Here is a 20,474-nt window from a genome sequence, read left to right as displayed (position 1 = left end):
ACACAAAGAAATAATCCCTAATCATAACATGCAAAAAGCCCAATCATTTTGCAGACCTCTTCAATGACTTCCTCACTAATTACTTCATGCAAAAACAATGTATATAGATGGCAACAAACCCACGTAATTTTACATAAAAATAAACACAGTATGATCAGTCACCTTTAATTTCTTGTCCAGATAAGCTGGAGATACCCAACCCTGTCGAGAGGGGCTGGATTTTGTGGGTTTAGTCCTGACCAGCCACTTCAGAGGATGAGCTGAATCAAGGACTTCCACATATTGGCCTTCCTTCAAAGTGATGGTCTCCCTGTCAGGTGCAGCAGGCACATAGTCAGCTGTGACCATGTAGACATCAAAGATCTGCATGGATGAAATGACAGTTATTTCGAGCTCTGAAAAGTGAATACAGTAACACCAGCAGAACATAAGTGCTCATCTATGTTTAATGTTTTATTTCCCAGCCCCTTCATGGCAAAGAGAATCACTGTTTGCTTTTTGAAAGTGGGACATAGTTTCAAGGAGGCTTAAGCCATATTTTCAAAACTGTCCAAGCTATTTGGGATTTACAGGATGAAACAATGAATTTTGCTCCCAAGGAAAAAGAATGGTCCTGAAAATGTCAAAATTGGCCAACATTGCCAAAGGTTTATTTTTTTTTTAATTTATTTTTTCTTCTTTTCAGAAACTTTTTGAAATGAACATTCAAAACCATCCTAATTTACTTTAAATTCTATTTTTATTGTGCAAAGGACTTCTCAACAAAATTATTCTGATCAACTGTAACCAAGGCCACAGAAAATCAAGCTCTGACTTTCTGAAGCTGAGTGGTGAAAACAAAAGGTATTAAATAAATAAAAGGTTAAGTTTTGACCATGTTGACTTGAACAATTTGTTCAAGGTCCCACAGTGAGCCATGAGAATTTGATTCTTTGTTCTCTGTATCACAGGTCCAATATATTTTACTACTAAATGTACCTACTGAAGAGAGGTACATCCCCAAAGGAGTTGGAGATCCTTAAAATACAGGAGACTGATCATTCTAAGTAAGGTTTTCTCCTTGCATGAAACTTCTCCATAAAGGTATCATACCTCTCCTCTGGAATCCCCATCTTCAGATTCAGATGAGGACTCCTGAGCAATGGATGAAGGTCTGGATCGTCCATGCCGAGGAGATGCAGAGGGAGTTTTTGACTCCTCATCACTTTCTGCACCTGGCACTCGAAGTGTAGCTAAAAAGCAGAGCAACCCAAAAGTAGGAAATTAAGATCTCCTATTTGAACATGGACCAAATCTGTAATAACTTTCAATGTCATAAAAACAAATATTGCCAGAGAAGATCACTTGCAGTATTTAGTGTGATATCCTACTGATATATAGGATTGAGTAAACAATGGAGACGTTTTAATGCATGAGGCTATGTGCCTACTACATGCATTGTTACTGCATTGCAAGAATATCTGTAGGAGAGGTATGTCTCTATCTTTGCTTCAAGATAAAAATTTACTACATGGAAATAAATAGATGGCAAGATAATCAGTACACAAAACCAGATATTTTTCACATAATTCAGCAAGTCATTGATTTACTGCACAGCTATGCACAAAGTTTTCAGCCTTGACTTGATTTTTAAAACCCCATTTTGAGCTAAAACTTTAAGATGTGGGAAGTCTTCAAAGCAGGATTCCTCTCTTACTCAGGAGCGATGCGTATCTGAGTAAACCAAAGCACCTAAGATGTTCAAAACAAACTTCTTCCATTTGTACAATTTGCCCTACACTCCAAAGCTTACATTTAATCCTATTTATTTAAATAAACATTGTGTGCCTGAGATGGACACAAGCCATTTCAGTGTATTGTAGTAGTTTATTTATTCTTCAAATTTGTAGACTAAGACATGTCAGTTTGGATGGGCTCTTACTAAAATTCTTAGTACTAAACATTTACTAATGTTCATATGCTTATGCAGGCTGTCTCAGAACCTGCTTCACAAATCTCACTGATATTTAAAGACCAAATGACAACAAAGACTTCATATTTTTCTAAACTAATTAAATTGTGCTTGCCAGGTTGCTTACCCTGACTTATTTTTGCAGATACCATTTCTGAGATATGAGAGGTGAGTTTCTGGAAGAACTCTTCTGTTCCAACATCAGCTAATGAAATAGGGGTTTTGGGTACGCCTTCCCTACCAGCTTCAAGATCTCCTGGAAACAACAACAAAAAAGTCTACTAAGCATTCAATACGTCATTGGAAAGTAATTTTTAAGTAACAAAAGCTTCTGTGGAAGGAAGGTCTATGTTTCTTCACTTCCGCTGCTTTTAAAATTGTTTGCTCACATTTTCTTCAAAAAATTTAACCCTGAACAGAGACCAGTCCCAAAAAGTTCCATTTTGGACAGTTACAAGGGAACAGAAGGACAAAAGTAGGTGGTGATCATGAAAAACAAAGACAATCTCAGCTGTAGGTGTAAAGGGCAGGAAAAGGAGAAAGAAAATAGCTTCTCTTACCTTCAGAGGGATGAACAGCTCTGAAAAAAAAAAAAGAGTAAAGCATAGTTAGAAGTTAAAATGAAATGTGTAGGAAGAAGATCTAAATGAGAAACAACCCCTCCTTCTCACAACTTGTTCATGAAGGCTGAGAACAGCTCGATTAGGACTCTGCTTGGCATTGAGCAATGCTGTTCATCCAGGATGCCTCCACTGCTACCTAACACAACTGGTGGGTCACCGAAGTAGCTCAGTGTCAGAGGGCTCACACCAAAAGCAGACACCAGCACTGGCTCAGTTCCATCACTCCATATCCTACAGTCTGTACTGCCTGAATTCCTTTTGGCTACATCAAGATCTGGAGAACCTGGCTCATACAGGCACAAACACATGGCTGTCTTAACTTTTAAGCCACATCCCACCTGAGAATTCTTATTCCTGACTTGTTTTAAATTTGTAGCTTGAGAAGACCTGGGTGCTTGGGAAATGGGTTGCAGAGTAACCTCTGTCTCCCAGGTGTTACATGGACTTTATTCTCAGCTGGCACTGAAATAAAACTATTACAGTTGGAGGCATTATGTCAAGTGGGATCTGCAGTTATAGAGGGACAATGGTCAGTACTACAGATGTTGGTATTCAAGATCTATGTTCAGGATCCTCAATGGAAATAGCCTCTTTTTTTGTAGGTACTGAGCCACTCACTTCTCACTGTTTTACCAAAATCATTTCCAGCTACCTGATAGCTACCAGACCAGTGACCACTCTGTCACACACAGCCAGTAATTCCACAGTGAAATCTGGTGCTGAGACATGTATACAACATGTCCAAAGTACAACACTGCCTATAACTGACTTGGGAACGTGTGCAGGATGATATCAGCATTGCTCCACTTCAGCCTGGGTGGCCAGCCACTTACCCCAGCGTGGTCATTATGGCTTCTGATACCATCACGCGCTCTTGGGTCAGAACTTCAGCCTCTTTCACTGCAAGATTAGGGTTTATCATCAGAGGACAGAAGACATAGGATGGTCTTTTTCTAGACATGGATTACTGGGAATACTGGCATGGTGAATCTGCTTTGTTAGCAGCTCCTGAGCTGAGATACATACTCCCACTTACGTGATGCAAACACCTTGTTCCTCTCCCTGTTCACAAAGATGTAGGATTGTCCCATTTCTCTACAGTGCTCAAGCTATTCTGCTTTAGCTCTTAGTACAGTAAAAAAGTGGGATGAAAGGAAGGATAAAAGAACAATACTTCCAAGTCCTTCCGAGTGCTGCCCGTACTCTCAACCTATATTTACTTCCCCATCCTCTTACTGCAGGGAACATGAAAGAAGAATTTATAGAAAGTTACCAATAGAGGAATCAAATAACTGTGTATGTCTTGGATTCCTAAAGGCAACTCTGCAATGCAAAATACCTTAGCAGACTGAAACATTCATCTTAAAATATTTTTATGGTGACTTTTTCCAGTTAATTTACATTACTTTTTTTTTTTAATTATTTTATTTTATATTTTATTTTATTTTATTTTATTTTATGGTTAATGTGGTTCTTTCTCATATTTGTCTTCTGTTTATACAGAAAAGATGCTGCTTTTAACTGAAGCTTGGGAAATCAGAAATCTAAAACATCATTATAAAAGTTAAGAGCATCGTCATCTGCAAAGCAAGAAAAGTCATAGCTAATCTTGTGAAAGCATATTTATTTTGGTCTTGATTAATTTCCTTATCAGTCATACTCTTAGGGACTGTATGAAAAGTAATATAGACAATCTCATTATTTTAAGAAAGATTTACCATCTGCAACTTCTAGGGTGGCAGTGCAGATGGACTGGCCGGCTTTGTTGGTAGCAATGCATGTATAAGCTCCACTGTACTTCTTTTTAACATCCAACAGGATTAGACTGTGATGCATATTTGAACTGGCGAGTTTATATCCAGGAGTATCTGGTTTGATCCATAGGATGTCTTCCTGAGACTCTTCTTTCAGCCAAGTAATAGTTGGTGGTGGATGTCCTAAAGGAAAACCAATGAAGTGAACTTAATTTTTTCTAATGGTGTTATTTCCACACAATCACAAGCCATGCTATGAACAAATGCTGCTTTTGATTTTTGCTTCCTGATTTTTCTCCAAAAATAAGTCATAATACATAGTAAAGGAACATAAAGATTTCTATGGCACACTCATAAAGACATCAAAACTTTTTTTAAAGCCCAGGCTGTTAATCAACACATCTTCATAGGACTAGTAAGTATTATTATCCTTATTTTTACATACAGAAAAATGGAGGTGAAGATGAGTGACACGCTTTCCTGCAAAGTGGACAAAATCTCTTAGAGTTGGGAGTAAAGTCCCAAACTTCAGATTAAATACAGGAGATGAGGCTGCGATGACTTGGGTCAGAGTGTCCAAAATGTATTATGAAGTTATGCAATTTAAGTGTTATGGAAGGAGACTAGGTAACTATTCACTTACCTTCAACTTTTACAGATAATGTGATGCTTGCACCTTTCTTCACCTTTTTATTAGTAAATCTTTCTAGGAACCTTGGTGGTATCAGCTGCTCGTGGGAATCTGAAAATGACATTATTGATGAAACATGGTGACAACTTCAGTGTGTGAGTTTAGACTATTGAAAAATTCCTGCAGGTTCTGTCACCACCTGCTGTGGCTTCTCTCACCTGTTTCTGGCTCTTCTTTCTCATCAGGATCTGTAACACAAGGAGAAGAAAACAAATAAAAAATACAAATACGTTTTGTCCATGAATTGATGAAAAAAACCAGAAAGGGGATTCCAGGGGATTACTCACTGCAGGACATATTACACAGAAATCTTAGTTCTGTTAAAACATTATTCTGAAGTACATTTATTAATAATGACAAGAATAGTCCTATAGCATAGGAATGTATCCTGTTTAGGTTTTCAAGTACTACTATAACTTATACTCATAAATATAATTTACATAACTTACAATGCCTGCCTACCAAGATGACCTAATTACTAATTTCAGAACAATTATATTAATAAATACAAATATACATGGTCGTCTCTGGAAACACCAGCTTCCACAACTCTCAAAATTTTAGTTTTATGACACTGCCTTATTACAACAGCCTCATATATTACTTATAAGAGGCCCTCAGTTTTTGTAAAATTAACCATTAAAGTTAATGTAGGCAGGAGTAAACTGTATGTTTATGAAACAGTCAGATTCTAGAGAAGTGATATGTCTCATCTTTGGGACTCACAGTAAATTTACAGGTGAACTAAGATTCAAGAATGTCGTGTTTTAACTACAGCCTTCTCCATCTCCCATGACCTCCCTTGGTAGGCTTTCTCAAGAAAAATAACTATTCAAATGGGAGAATTTCACCAGAACAGAGAAAATCAGTTCACTAGAACAGAGAAAATCAGGTGCCAAAAATAGGCCAGTATTACCTTTGACTACCAGCCTGGCTGATGAATATGCAGAACCAGCAGAGTTGATGAGAAATATTGAGTATTGGCCAGCATCTGACTTAGTGACATTGAGAATTTCCAGTGAATGCAATTCCCTTTTATCGATCTTCAGGACACGATCCGAGGCCTTTAATGGCTGTCCATTCTTGAACCAATAGAGACGGGGCTCTGGGTACCCTGTGAGGAGCAGTTACAGACACAGACAACAGAATGCATTAGCAACATTGATTTGGGAACATCTCCAACCAGGCAGATCCTTCTGGACAGCCAAAGAATCCTCAACTGTGCCCTGGGATGCTGTTTTGAAAGTTTACCCAACTAGAACCGAGAGCAAATTCATGAAATTCTATTTATTTATGAAAGTTCTTTTGTGTCTCTTCAGTTTCTGGCACTCCCCATATTTGTTGCATATCCAAATGCCTTCCGGGTTGGAAAGGTAATGCTCACGTCTGACTTGCAAAGTAAACAAAGTGGAAAGTCCCCAGTGAAGTGAAATGTGGATCTAAATCACCCTGGCTTATATCACGGTTTCAGTATTGGCTCCAAAAACTGAAGCAAAAAGAGTTCTCATCATTTTTACAGGCAACAATCAGAAAACAAACAAACAAACGAACAAACAAAAAAACAGTAGAATCTCTAGCTCTCCCTACAATAGACAGGCAACATCAGAAGGATGTTTCTGCATTTTTTAACTTGTGGCCGTGACTCCCTCACAGAGTAAGGCAAATCTAGAATTGTTTCATTTATTAAAGTTAATAAAAGACACTCTCAGTCTTTTTTTTTTTTTTTAATTTCTTATTGCTCCTCTATAACTAATGTGCTCAGAGCCAGCAAGACTTTTTTTTCAGAAGCATATGCTTGTAATTATCCCTGTAGATATAGGAAGAGAATGAGACACTTTATTCGCCTGAGTCTGCTGCAAAAATCAATGCATCAGCATTGACTCATCAGCACACATAGACATTCTTCTAGCTGTTTTGTGTAAACATGGTGCAAGATGCACAGACTGGGGGCACAACTGCAGAAGAGCACATCAGAATGCCTTGGCCAGCACTTCACCCTGACAACAAACCTGGAACAAAGGACAGTGTTGTGGGCTCCCCTCACCTTTCACCTTCAGGTGGAATTTAGCCAGTGGTGCTCCAGGTGCCACATGAATATCATGAATTTCATCGAGGATCTGGGGCAATTGCTCCTCTTCAGTGGTAGATTCCTCCTGTTCTCGACTAAGAAGCGATTAGAATTAGAAAGAAGAAAGTCAGCAAGCCAGAAAAAAGAGATTGGAATCAGAAACGCCTATTTTAGATTAATTTAATCTGTGTATTTTGTCATTATGACAACAGATTCAGCAGCATATGGCATTAAAAGTAATGGAAAGATATTGTGAAGAAATATCTGGGCTAGCCTCGAGGCAGCCAGAGTAAGTTTCCACATGATAAACGTCCAGCTGTTGTAGTTACTGCATCTGAATATTCAGCTGGTCAGTGTTCCTTTATGACATTAAACTGGCCATACCAGATATAGCAAAACCAGACTTCATATAAGTATACATGGCGATCTTATCATTCCAAAAGTCAGAAAGAGTTAGAGTTCAATATTTTACCTTGAAATATATTCTTTGGCACTGTAGTAAGAAGATGTCTCTGTTGCATCTGCTGCTGTCTCATAGTCAGTGCTGGTCACTGTTAAACAGAAAAGGAAATGTTTTATATACTCTGAGCTTTGAAAATTTTATTCTACTATAATCATAGTTTCCCTATTAATGTGAGTGACTGGCAGTTTGATTTCACTGCTGCTACTGCAGCAGGCTCCCACTTGCCCCTGCGTTATGTAAAACACCTCAGTTTATCGGAAAAGCTTTGCTCAGAGCCTCACCTTGGTGTTGGCAAAACCCAACTGAACCAAAGAGATTTGAGAGTGAAACATTTTGTGGGCAACGTGTACATATTTTTAATATGCAAACAGTGTTTTTCTTGAAAAAATATATATCCACCTCTGAACATGACCCCTTCCCTCTGTTTTTTCTACAGTGGTTTTGAGACTTACAGTCCACTCGAAGCTCAGCCTTGGTTGAAGCAACTCCCATGTTGTTTTCAGCAAGGCAACGGTAAACGCCCATGTCAGTGGGGACCACAGCTGTGATGATCAGCTGATGGCACCCCTCCTGGTCCTCGTTGATCATGTAATGATCATTTTCTTCAATAGCTTTCCCATCCTTGAACCAGCGAACCGTGGGGAGGGGTTTGCCAACAACAATACAGTCGAAACTGACAGGATATCCATCTTGTACCTCTTGGTTCTGGAGCTCAGTCATGAACATGGGAGCTAAAGCCAGGGTAGTTTGGGAGAAGGAAGAAAAAATGGTTGTGTTAAAAGATGTATTTTAGGAGCACTGCTGCCCAGTGCCTGAAGACTTCTGGTTTAGGGTTTTAATTTGCAGAGTAGTTTCTTTCCTCCATGACAACAGTCAAGAAGAAAGTCCCTGATAAACACTATGAAGATATTCCACCATAAGCATTGCAATACCACCAGTGCAAACTGGAACATTGTATTTGTTCCTCCCCTTTTCAAAACATCTTTTCTTCCTCAGGACTGTTCTGAAAACTGTTTCATTGATGTAAGGACAATAATCATATAGCATTTATGGCCATCTGACCACAGTAGGGGACATTTCTACTGTGAAAAGCAGCTTTGTAAATAAGTGAATACTTTGCAGTCTCTGCCTTCATCACTGATCTGCCCTCCTCTCCCACATACAAGAAAGAACAAAAACTTAATTTTTTTTTCCAAAAGTGCAAAGTTTCCAGGAAAATATCTGCACAAAATGAAAACCAGAAATTTTAGAAGTTACTTAATGAGTGAGAACATTCTGACGTGCTCTAGCTGCCTTTTTTCAAATAATAAAAAAAATATATGCTTTACCTACCTGTATCAGAAGTCAGCAAAGGTGGTGGTGGTCTCATTACTGGTGGTGCAAACTTTCCATGGGTGGGTGGTGTTGCTTTACCAATACGCAATTCAATTTTTTTAGGGCCCTGTTCTAAAATGTCAATCTCCACAGGTATTCCCAGAGCACCGAACATCTCTCTGAAACGAGTGGCAGCAGTTTTTGCCTCGGACAAGATTTCAAACTTGATGTAAATGTATTGGTCATCCTCACGATATGTCTGATGGTCAACCACATCTATGTCCCCTTCATCTGCGCTGACAAAGAGCTCTTCCTCCACATCAGATATCTCCGTTGAGATCTTGGCCCTGAAAAGCCTATGAAGTCTCCTTCCTGCTTTACGGAAAGCATCATCCAGCTCGCTGCCAGAGGAGCTCTCTGTCTCACTATCAGTGCTTTGTTTAATTTGCTTCTCCTTACGAAGCACTTGAGGTTCCTGAGTGCCAATCACCACCTTGGCACTATGTGAAACCTTCCCAAATTTATTGGATACCTCACAGGTGTATTTACCTGCATCTTTCCTATCCAGGCCAGTGATGATCAAAGAGCAGGTCCCATCACTGTAATTATCTATGTGATAGTAGCGACCATCTGAAAGTTCTTCCCCATCTTTCAGCCAACGGACTTTCATGTCAGTTTTGCTGTGGGCCATGCACTCAAGGTGGAGAGTGCTTCCAGGCTCTCCACAGAAGTCTCGGAAGGTCTCAGTAAACACTGGACATTCTTGTTGCTTGATCTCTTTCCTGACTTTGTAGCCTTTGAAAGCAGCCTGGATCTTCACAGCAGCCTTGTTCATGGAAGGATCATCTAAATCTGTTATTTCTGGTTCAGCTGGCTTAGCAGCTGGGGCAGCCACAACAGTCTCCACACTGGATTTCTCCCACTGTTTCCATAATTTGCCTGTGGAGACAGACTGAACCTTGGTAGTAACACTAACACTTTTCTTTCCAGCTTTCTTGAGGTAGTTCACTAGGGAAGGAGTCCCAGCTCTGGACTCATCATCTGAGCTTGTGAAAGACAAATCTGCTTCTCCTGTCCTGGCCAGCTCATCACATGTGGAGTACTCCTCTGAGTAATAGTGAGACATCTCTGCTTCCTCCTTCTTCAGCTTCTGGAGCCTCTCGTCCTCTTCAGGTACCTCGCTGATGGAATCCAAGGTGGGCTCCCGGCTCATCCGGCGTTTCTTGGCCAGAGCTTCCCACAGGAGGTGGAGGTCTCCCTCCTGTGCAGCCTCGGGGGGCAGCCTGGGCTGGTCGTGGCCATCCACCAGCTCTTCCTGTTGGCTTGCAGGGGGCACTTCCATGGCGATCTCTTTTAGCATTGTCACTGTAGGCACTGAGGAGAATTAAATTGATAAGATGTTAAAAGACAAAGTCTATGAGTAAGCTCTGAAAAGCACGTGGAAACATTATTCTAAAGTCTGAACAGAAGAGGACCAGTGGCACTTAACTAAGCATTTTGTTGAGAACAAAATACAAATTTAATACAACTGCACATGGTCGTGGTCAACTTGTTCAGGGTGACCTTGCGTTGGGCAGGTGGGTTGGACAACATGCCAGATGTCCTTTTCAACCTCAGCTATCCCGTGATTCTATGCACGAGCATAAGACATGGCCAGACAATAACTTTTTTCTTCCTCACACATTTAAACAAATAAATTTATGAGCTTTTTGAATATATATTTTTGAATAAATTTTTGAGCTTTTTAAATGTTGCAGTTTAATTAATATCTACCTAAGACTGTTAGTGGAGCCTGGAAAGCTATTTATTCATGTTCATGCCATTTTAAAGCTAGACAGGGCTCCACCAACTGTCTGAAATAGCTCTCCAGTGGCTGTAATGAGAGCTGAGACTCCCCTCACATGGAGGCACCTGCCTGTGGATACCTTGAGTTACATGTGTCCAAGTGTGAAAGTTGTGACTCACTCTCTGGGACACACTGACCTGCCACAGCATGGTGCCCAATGACACCGGAGATGCTCCAGGCTGTTAGGGACATCCTTGTGTGGCTTACAGATATAGCACAAGACATATGAGCAATCTGGGTCCTTCCGAAGAAGGAGACAGAGGCCAGGGACAGTATCCTAAAGCACCTCAATTGGACTAGATACCTGTGTGTGGGCAATTGAATCCACACCTTAAGGGTGCAGTTCAGCTTCCTTAGCACTATAACCTAGTGCCATTTGGGATGGCCAGGACAGGGGCTGGCAGATATCATGCAGAACCTATGAAAGAGCTCTTGCTTTTTGAAGTGGTAGCTGAAGGCCAGGCAGGATACCCTAAGGCATCTCAAAAAGCACCAGAAACCCAGGTAGAGGCAACCGTATCCCACCTTAAACATCTTATGTGAGCAGATCAAAGCTATTAGAAATTCAGGAATTTACTGAGCTGTACCAAAAAGGAAAATAACAATTATTTGTGGATCTTAGACATAGCTTGTAAAGGAACACAAATTCCAATCCAACACATGGAGATGCCCCTAGCTGTCCATAAACAGAACTGATTTAACATCACCCGAATGCACACACCATACCTTCAAGACACAAGCTGGCAACAGATTTGACTTCTGGAGAAACCATGCAAGTATATGTGTCCTGATCTTCAGGTTTAAATGCATGAATAATGAGTATTTGCTTTTTTCCATCAGAGATGATTTCATATCTCCCTCCAGCGTGTATTTGTTCTTTTCCTTTCAGCCATGTCACACTCTCTTTGATTTCACTTGATAATTTGCACTCCAGGCGAGCCATGTCCCCTTCTGAGACTGATCCTCCCACCAAAGGATGGGTGACCGTAACTGTAGGTTCTGTAATTATGAAAAAAAAAAGGTGAATTAACACAGAGAACATACCACGGTCTGACTTTAAGGCCCTCCAGATTGCTCTTTCAAATGTCCAAGCATCCCATCCTTCATTTACAGACTCTTTAATTGCTGTGGACAAGCAAAAGAAAAAGAAAAAAATCACTGGCAGCATCCAAAGTTTGCACTTTCAAAACTGTACAAGCTCTACAAGGGGTTAAACTAGCTCCACTTAAATATATACATGCAAAAGTCATTGCATTTTTTCCATTCCTGCGTTTATTTGCTGATCTTCATTTACCCATCACAACCAGTATTCAAGCAGTCCTACAGATCCTAGAAGATCTTAATGTTTAGAAGTGAAAAAATGAAGAAACAATATGAAGAATAAAAAAGAAAATAGATTATTAAAAGATGCATTCATCCAAGTGTTGAAAGGGAAAAAAAATAAAATTATGCTAGTTTAGGAAGAGTTTAAAAAAATCACAAAAAGCATAAAGAATATCTCAGAAAAAATCTGTCTTCTTTACTTTGGTTTGCAAATGAATTGCTGTTTGTACGTCACTGAGGCTCAAAATGAAGACAAATGCTTTAAACGTGCAGATGTTGACTCAGCACACGGCTAAGTTCCTGCAAGCAGCACACATCTGAGTGTGATCCACCCCTCTGCTCATTTCAGCAGGGCGAGGGAACCATTGCCCAAAATACCTTGGATTTGTTGTAGACAAAGGGAGCGTATGCAGAGTTACCAGGGTCCAGCTGACGCACTGAAAGACGTTGCAAAACCATCACTGAGTATCTGAGCTTAAGAGCAAAAGAGGATTTTTTTTTATTACCGTTATTCTCACTTCGAGGAATTTGCTGGGCATTTGGTTATCACAGAAGGAGTTGCAAGAAAAGAAAGATTGAGGCAGTGGCTCTGCATCCCACTTCCAAAGATACACCAACAGACAGCAAAGAAACTCTGTTCTCCAGCACTCCTTTGTGGGGGTTATTACAAAAGATATGCAAATAATGTAAAGAGAGGGGAAGATGGGTGAAGAAGACAACATTGCCCACCACGGCATCAGTACCAGGGTCTTGGTTGCCCCAAACACATTCCAGCATGCCCCTTCTGATGCATTCCATCTGAACTCCACCAGAAAAGAAACTCGTGGCGACTGGAAAACACATGGATGCAGTGCAGGCCGCAAGACAGCTTGATGCAGGTTGGAGAAAATAAAGGTCGAGTACTAACAGCACAGCAGGTTTTGCTTTGTGGCAGCCCAGAACAATTTATTATTTTTTTTTTTTTCAAGCTCTTTCTCCTATATTGTGTTGGCAGCAAAGCACTGAAAGGTGTTGCAGAGTGGACTCTTCCAGGAGATACCTGGAACGGGAGAAGCAGACATGCCATGCGAAACAGGCCTACAACAGCTTGCAGTCCTCCGTGGGGGCATCTCTCCTTTCTCACCTAGCTGCACCATTTGAGGGAAGTGCACCGGCTCGCTGGCCCCGACTTTGTTTAGAGCCGAGACGCGGAATCTGTAGGGTTCACCTGGGGTGAGATCATCCACGATAAACTCCGTGTTTGGAATAATGCCCTTGCTGCATGACTGCCAGCCAATACCTGGGATTTTCCTCTCCACTTTGTAGCCTAGGATGTCGCAACCACCGTCGCTCAGCGGCTTGTACCAAGACAGAGTTACAGAGTGACTGTTCTTACTTAAAACCTCTGGTTCTTCAGGGGGATCAGGGTGGGCTGGAGGCACAACAGAGGTCCGGTGATGCATGATATGAACAATATTGCTTTATATTAAAACAATCCGAGAGCTTTCTACAAGCAATGAAAAGGAAGCATGACAAATTCACTATTTGTCTCATTGTAAAGCTGAGGGGTACATGCCCATGACTCAGACATACCTGTGCACTGGCTTCTCCTGCACTGATCTACAGTGCTAACAACAAACTTATTTTCCAGGTGCCCTCTCAGACACTTAATGTCACATATTATTGTGATACTTTTCCTGCTGCTTTGTCCCACTCAGTTCAAAACAAAGATGACCCTATACTATGTGTGTTATTAACGAATTTGGCTGAAAGTTTCAAGTACATTTGGGCCTCGATTTTATTCGCTTCAGGTCCGGCCTTGAACCATCAGGTTATCATTGGACTACAGAGTAACTCAAATAACTTCAAGAGCAAATCACTTAATTTCTGTGTAATTGCTGTTTGTGTCGTAACATCAGGCATTAACAAAAAAATACATAATGGGAATACCGTGGTGTCCTACCAGGCTGGCTACTAACAATCATACTCAGTACAATGGAAAATGTTCCTTATCTAATTTACTCTTTGGCTTAGAAGTTGGAAATAATTACAGTTTTCAAGTTCATGGCATTTACCAAGTAAACAAACTGCCACCATGTACTAAACCAATAAATTAAAGATAAAGCAGCCAGTTCTTTCATTTTGAACACCACAGTCTTTTCTTCCCACATAATAGAGAACTATTTTCTATATTTTCAGCCAAAATTCATCTACAAAACCTGCCATCAGGAGTTCACGAGGATACCATTTTACAATTCTTAAAGTGTAAATGCCCAAAATAACGTGAAACTGTTTTCAATGGAAGATATCAGGCATCTCTCAAGTCTCAGCACTCATGAGAGGGACAGAACAGGCTACCTGAAATAATTTAAAGAAGGGATGGTCAGTCAGTGGCTCTTGAACGTCTCAAGTACAGCGTACAGCTAAAACACATTGCAGTTATCTCATAACCACCCCTGGGGCTGTGCTGGCATGACCATTGCTGGATGACTGACCTACCCCCCCTGTGGGAAGGAGCCAGGCCTCTGGGTGCTGGAATGGATATTGTCGAACCATTTGTTTAACAAACTCCGCAAGCGATTTTGGCAACTACTGTCTTCTCCACTTGCAAAGTACTCCAAGAGCTTCTCATTCTCATATCTCTGAAGTATAAGGTGCGAATCTTATGGATTTCAGCCACATAAAGATCGTAATATGCAACACAGTAATCTGGAATACTGGTTGCCTTGCACTTGAGTAGATAAGCAGACTTCATAGGGTTCTCTGCAGCCCTTGATAAGTTTTTCCACATGCACTCCAGTGCAGCTCCTTCCTGTGCCCACGGGTTTGCTGAATGTGGTGTTGAACTCTGAGTAAATTCATTTCCATGCAATTGTGTTACACTTTACAGAGGACCGCAGTTAAAGAAAGCTGGTGAACATCTCTATCATCACTAGCCTGATCTAATTTTATGCTGATGGGCTGAATTGTTTCTGGTCAAGGAACAAGTTGCCCTGAAGCATCTTCTCAGACAAAGAACACTACCTCGGGACATGGAAGGCAAAGAGAAAAAAATCAGTACAAAGATTAGAAAATTTGAGGTTGTAGCTCAATGCCAAAGTCTGAGATTTCAAGTGCCACAGGGCTAGAACATCAGACACAACATATGAACTTACCTATAACAGATAACTTGGCTGATGCAATTATTTCCCTGGAAGCAAAGGTCACCTCTCCTGAGTGATGCGGTTGAGCTTTTCTCAGAATAAGTTTGTATTTGTTTCCATCTGCTTGTACCTCCCAGTCCTCATCTGATTGGATCTCCATGTCATTAATATACCAGGTAACTTCATTAATTGGCACAGCTTCACTTAGAACACAGCTAAATGTAGCTTTCTCTCCCGGAGAGACTTCCACATCAGCGAGAGGCTGCAAGATCTTCAGGCGCCATCCTATGGATGAAAATAATTAGACCCTTAGTTATGGCAACAAAACCAGGTAAGAGATGGTGTGAATATTTGTGTTGAATCTCTGGACAGTCAGGCCCCAGAGACCAAGGAGATCATTAAAAGGGAGGTTATGTGTATCACTAGAACAGATGATATCACTGGGGGCTGAAACTTTCCAAAACTTTCAGGAGCAAAAATCAACTAAGCAATGTCTTTCTTTTCCAAGTAGCAGAAAAATACAATGGAGTTACTTAAGGGAACTTGCAGGGCTTTTCAGTATCTGAATTCACAAATCTGAAATGTCTGCTTTTGTCTGTTCTCCTTACTGAGCGATTTGTGAACACTGCCATGAAAATGTGGTGAAGTGCATTCCTTGCCCGTAGGATTCTGTATCTCTGTGATATCGGTATTTGCAAGGCATGACTCATCACACGGAAGGTTTGAATTACACTGTGAACATACCTCAATTCCCTACAAAGTACAGCAGGAATCTAGGACAAGTGGATTTACTGAATTCACAGATTTGCTTAGAGTTACCCAAGCTGATTCATGCTCCCGATGCCTCGATGCAAGTGGAAAATGCATAAGCCAGCAGTGCAGAGACAATTGGCTTTGTTAAGAATTGTAAAGAAATCAGGTGGTTCCTCACAATTAGCTGGAATGAATGGATTGAGCAACTACAGCCTGATAAGACTACACCTGGCACCTTACATGACATTTTGTACCCTCCCAGAGCATCTTACCACTGACAGGACACGTGGCAAGAAGAAACCATGCTGTGGAGGACTTGTTAGTGTTAGGTCAGAGGTTGGACTAGATGATCTTGGAGGTCTCTTCCAACCTAGATGATTCTGTGATTCTCTGAAAGGGATTCTGATCCCCTGGGGTCTCAGTGTAATAGCATAAAATACTAGGATACAGAGATAATATTGTTGCTGATATAACTCATCTCTGAAGCTCTGATTTAAATACAAACACAATTCAACTCAGCAGAAAAATGACAATTGTAAGACAGTCATTTGCTGTTAACTGCCAGCTGATGCTGCTTATATCCATGTCATGGCATACAGAGAAAGGAAAAAAAAAAAAGGACATTTTAAAAATATCATCCATTTATTGTGTGGGAAGAAAAGTCACATAAAAAGAAAGCAGCTTATGCCTTTTCCTCTCTGCCCTTCGTAATACGTTCCTGGTTCATTTGCCCTGTCCAACCAGAAGTTTAAGCCTCCCCATGCAACACTTGTTTCGGTTACCTTTCACCGTCAGGAAGGCTGAGGTCACGGCGTCGCTGCACGTGAAAGTCACCCTGCAGCTGTCCTGGAGAGTCAGGTTCTTCAGGAGCAGCAGATGCCTGCGCCCATTTTCAAAGTAAACCATCTCAGTGTTTTCTGTAGTTTTGGCAGGCTCGTCGTCAATCAGCCAGTTGTAATCGCAGCACTCGGGCTTGGAAAGGTAGCATTCAAACAGGGCTTCTCCTCCTTCCACTGCTTCCACATTCTCCAGGCCCTGGACAATGCTGTTCTTGGCTAGCAAGGAAGGAAACCCAAGGGCATTAGTGGGCTGCTATGCACAGCTGAGCATCAACAAGCCTCGGAGCACCGGATGACTCCCACTCCTGAAAAGCTGATGGAAAGCGCGGGGATGTGATAAAGTGTGCTTGAAGGCTTAGCTGTTATTTCCAACCAGGCTGTAACACAATACTATATTTAAAAACATTTTAACCGGTGAGATGGTTTAAAAATAATGATGAACCTGGGACCTCTAGCATTTTATTTAAACTTCCTCCAGAAGCCCAACTTCTGTTTTGGCAAATAAAGAAAAAATGTCGGTGTCCTTTTGTCCCACAACAGGCACCGTTCCCCCAGATCTCCCAGGCGGTAAGATTATCACCAGAGCTGGGAAGATGTGAACCAACTGGCAGCTCACAATGCAACCTTTCTGTCTGTCATGCAAAGCAAGCATGAGAGGATATTACAGCTGGCAAAGCTATAGTGACTGTCATTGGAGTTAACATGTTTTGCAAGTCTGCTTCTAGGAAACACGCAAAGAATTAAAATCTAAATTAACAATATTTTGAATAGCAAATCTGTGAATTATTATAAAGGCTCTGTGATAATATATTAGCTTTATTTTCTCATGCATGTGTGGTTATATGTGTGCTCAGAAACATGCCCATACCTACACACTCCATTTGCCTGCACAGTCACTGCATGCATTGGTTGGTATTTGCACATAAGCAGCCAGCCTGATGCAAAATTAAGCATGGGATGGTGCTTGAAAATATAATTTCTGTTAGACCAACTAAATGGACGAATTATATGCACAGCAGTGGGAACCCACAGTTAGGCATATACAGTTTACACAGATACCATACAATGGTCATATATATAGTCATATCAATTATGATCCATAATATAAACCAATGACCTGAGACATTCCTGGTTAGGATCTCTATAGTTATTACATAGAATTGTTCTAAACAAAGTAAAAAATAATGCCAAATTACTTAATTAAAAAAAATGCACGAGTAACTAAAACAGGTCTATATTTTATGGTATTCATACTTATGGAGGACAATTACGGTTTGGTAAATCCGTGGAGAAAGTATAATTTTGTTAGGATAGAGCCAAGCTGTTCCTGTGTGTATTTTTGGAGTACTACTTTCTCCAACTATGAGAAGCAGGTAATTGTAGGTCCTACCTCTACCTCCTCTGGGATGTTTTTAGATTATATTCATTAATATATTTTTAAATCCCTAAAATGGAAAGTGCTTATCAATGTAGCAAATACTACAGTTAATAATACGCTGCTGTTCTATACTCACAGCTCTGATTAGGCAAAAGGCATAATTTTGCCTAACAAAACTTGACAATTCAGAAATCAAATCAGAACCCCTGTCCTTGCTGATTGAACTAATTCACCCGGTGACTGAAAACACGAATCCCATATGCAAACAGCAGAAAAAAAGATTAAGAGACATAAACAGAAAATCATAAACCTATTATTAACCTTGTTGTTTGCTGATTCTTAGGACAAATTTCCCTTACAAATGCTGATTACAAATGAGAAGGTATTTCCCAACCAATTGGTATTTGAAGCAGGTAAAACAACATGATAGCTCAGCTTAGCCATAAAAAGAAATTTCACACCTTCTATTAGCTACTAGTTTTAGAGCATACTGCATGTAAAAATCATTCTGTAACAGCAAAAAGTATTCTTATTATTGCTTTGGGCCAACATTATGTCTGGGAGTCCACAATAACTCAGCAGGACACATCCCATTGCGCTGATGTTGCAGCCAAATCCGGTTCCTTGTAGAAGAGGTGTGATGCGTAAGTGGTGTAATGAGTGAGCAGTAATTAGAACTAAGCTCCAACGAAATGCTGCAGCTTCATATTCAATTCCCATTAACTCCCAACTACTTTTAGCATCATTATCAGCACTGGAGTGAACACCAAAGAGTGGGTTCTAACGTGTCACTTATTGCGAGATGCTGCCATGATTTTTCCACCTCTTATTGGGAAGCCATGATAGTCTTCCTCTTTGGCTGGAAGACCTCACCTTGAACTTCAAGTGCAGCCATCACTTTAGTGCCTTCAGCTTCACAAGAATAGATGCCACTGTCTTCTGGTACCGTAGGTTTAATTATTAGCATGCTTACATTCCAGTCATGATCGATAATCACTCGCTGCCCATCTGCATGTATTTCCTGATCATTTTTCTTCCATATGGCGTGCACTGGCCTAGAGTATTGGCATATGAACTCTGCTGTGCCATCTTCATCAACAGTTATGTCCTGCATGGGACTGACCACTTCAATGGTTGGATCTGTCAACCAACACGTCAGGAAGGACATGCATTAGTGCATCCTCTTGGAAACAGCAACTTAGAGACTTTTGTCAAGCACAGAGCCCATGGGAAGCAAGCAGAGTGAAAGTGCAAGCAGGAAGCTGGCCGGGCACACTGGGCATTAGCAGTTTAGTCTGTGTTTGTATCAGCATCAAGCAGGACCGAAGCAAAACTGGCACATTATAATACAACTATCATGCTGGAGCATGGGCCACCGACAATTAAGGCCAGCACTTTAATAGCTCTGAATATGAACCTCTGTACAGAGCATCTGCTGGGAGTTTCCCCAGGCTTAGTTTTCCTCCCAGCACGGTTGACACCATCTAGACTAGGAAGCAGGGAGCGCGAACCACTTCTGCTTCCCAGAACGTGCCAGGAGTGCAGGTGTGAGACAGGAGTGCAGTGGATGGGATGCTGAGGGTGCTTCCTTGTGATGTGCAACCTCACAGCCACGAAAAAATGCCACGAGCTACAGGAGGCTCCTTCTGTATGAGCAGACAGCAACCACTCATTGAAAAGAAATGCAATGCTCAAATGCAGATATTCATTCCTGTCCTGTGCTGGTGATGGCTATGTGTCAGATGTCTTTGGAAGTATGGGGAGCAAAGTTCCAGGTCAGTTGTAATTAAAAAGGGCACTTCACAGGAGAGAGGTACTCTGTATTTTGATTAGCTGTGTGTTCCTCTGTAGAAGAGACATAATTTGGGTAAAAATAATACGCTATTTCCTTTACAGTAGGTGATCTAGAAACTCAGCTGCGTGAACCTGTTGAACTCTCACCTGCCAACCACTGCAGTCTCAAATTGAGAGCCCCCAAAATGCTGAGAGCAGCTGGATAGGCAGCTCCTCTGAAGATGGTGAGATCCATGAGGTTGTTTTAAACAATCGGTGTCTTTCTTTTAAAAGACTATTTCTGCTTCTTGAAAGGCAGCTTCAGGACAGTAAATACATCTAACCTCAAAATACTGTGAGCTTCCAAAGCAGCCCAGGAGTGTCTCCTGAGATGTCAAATTGGACCACCTGCATACAACTGCAATATATATGCTGAAAAGAAAAATCTCAGTGGAGTCTGAAAAGTGAAGTGTCTCTGCAGTATCCTTCTCAGCAGAACCACATCAGCTCCTTAAAGTCTTGGTAGGGCTACTGATACTACAATGGGACATAAAAAGATGGCAGTCAGAGAAAGCT

The 20,474-nt window shown here is 41.0% G+C and overlaps 1 protein-coding gene across 1 annotated transcript in view; it reads right to left on the bottom strand.

The window, feature by feature from the left end:
• The window catches only part of OBSCN (obscurin, cytoskeletal calmodulin and titin-interacting RhoGEF), a gene marked incomplete at its 5' end in the record, with an annotated part of 184,638 nt that overhangs the window by 57,019 nt on the left and 107,145 nt on the right, over positions 1 to 20,474 (bottom strand). The window contains 18 exons of the mRNA XM_080579536.1: positions 163 to 363; positions 1,093 to 1,232; positions 2,079 to 2,207; positions 2,512 to 2,531; positions 3,408 to 3,474; positions 4,293 to 4,511; positions 4,972 to 5,070; positions 5,178 to 5,207; positions 5,936 to 6,133; positions 7,064 to 7,182; positions 7,560 to 7,638; positions 8,003 to 8,281; positions 8,883 to 10,238; positions 11,437 to 11,709; positions 13,157 to 13,444; positions 15,168 to 15,440; positions 16,691 to 16,963; positions 18,999 to 19,265. Of these exons, the coding sequence (XP_080435662.1) occupies positions 163 to 363; positions 1,093 to 1,232; positions 2,079 to 2,207; positions 2,512 to 2,531; positions 3,408 to 3,474; positions 4,293 to 4,511; positions 4,972 to 5,070; positions 5,178 to 5,207; positions 5,936 to 6,133; positions 7,064 to 7,182; positions 7,560 to 7,638; positions 8,003 to 8,281; positions 8,883 to 10,238; positions 11,437 to 11,709; positions 13,157 to 13,444; positions 15,168 to 15,440; positions 16,691 to 16,963; positions 18,999 to 19,265 (4,310 nt within the window). The remainder of the gene's footprint in view (positions 1 to 162; positions 364 to 1,092; positions 1,233 to 2,078; positions 2,208 to 2,511; positions 2,532 to 3,407; positions 3,475 to 4,292; positions 4,512 to 4,971; positions 5,071 to 5,177; positions 5,208 to 5,935; positions 6,134 to 7,063; positions 7,183 to 7,559; positions 7,639 to 8,002; positions 8,282 to 8,882; positions 10,239 to 11,436; positions 11,710 to 13,156; positions 13,445 to 15,167; positions 15,441 to 16,690; positions 16,964 to 18,998; positions 19,266 to 20,474) is intronic.

Source organism: Anser brachyrhynchus (assembly GCF_964034855.1).
Source record: "Anser brachyrhynchus genome assembly, chromosome: 2".
Taxonomy (NCBI): domain Eukaryota; kingdom Metazoa; phylum Chordata; class Aves; order Anseriformes; family Anatidae; genus Anser; species Anser brachyrhynchus.
Note: the sequence above shows the minus strand (reverse complement) of the source record. Positions and strands in the feature narration are given on the sequence as shown.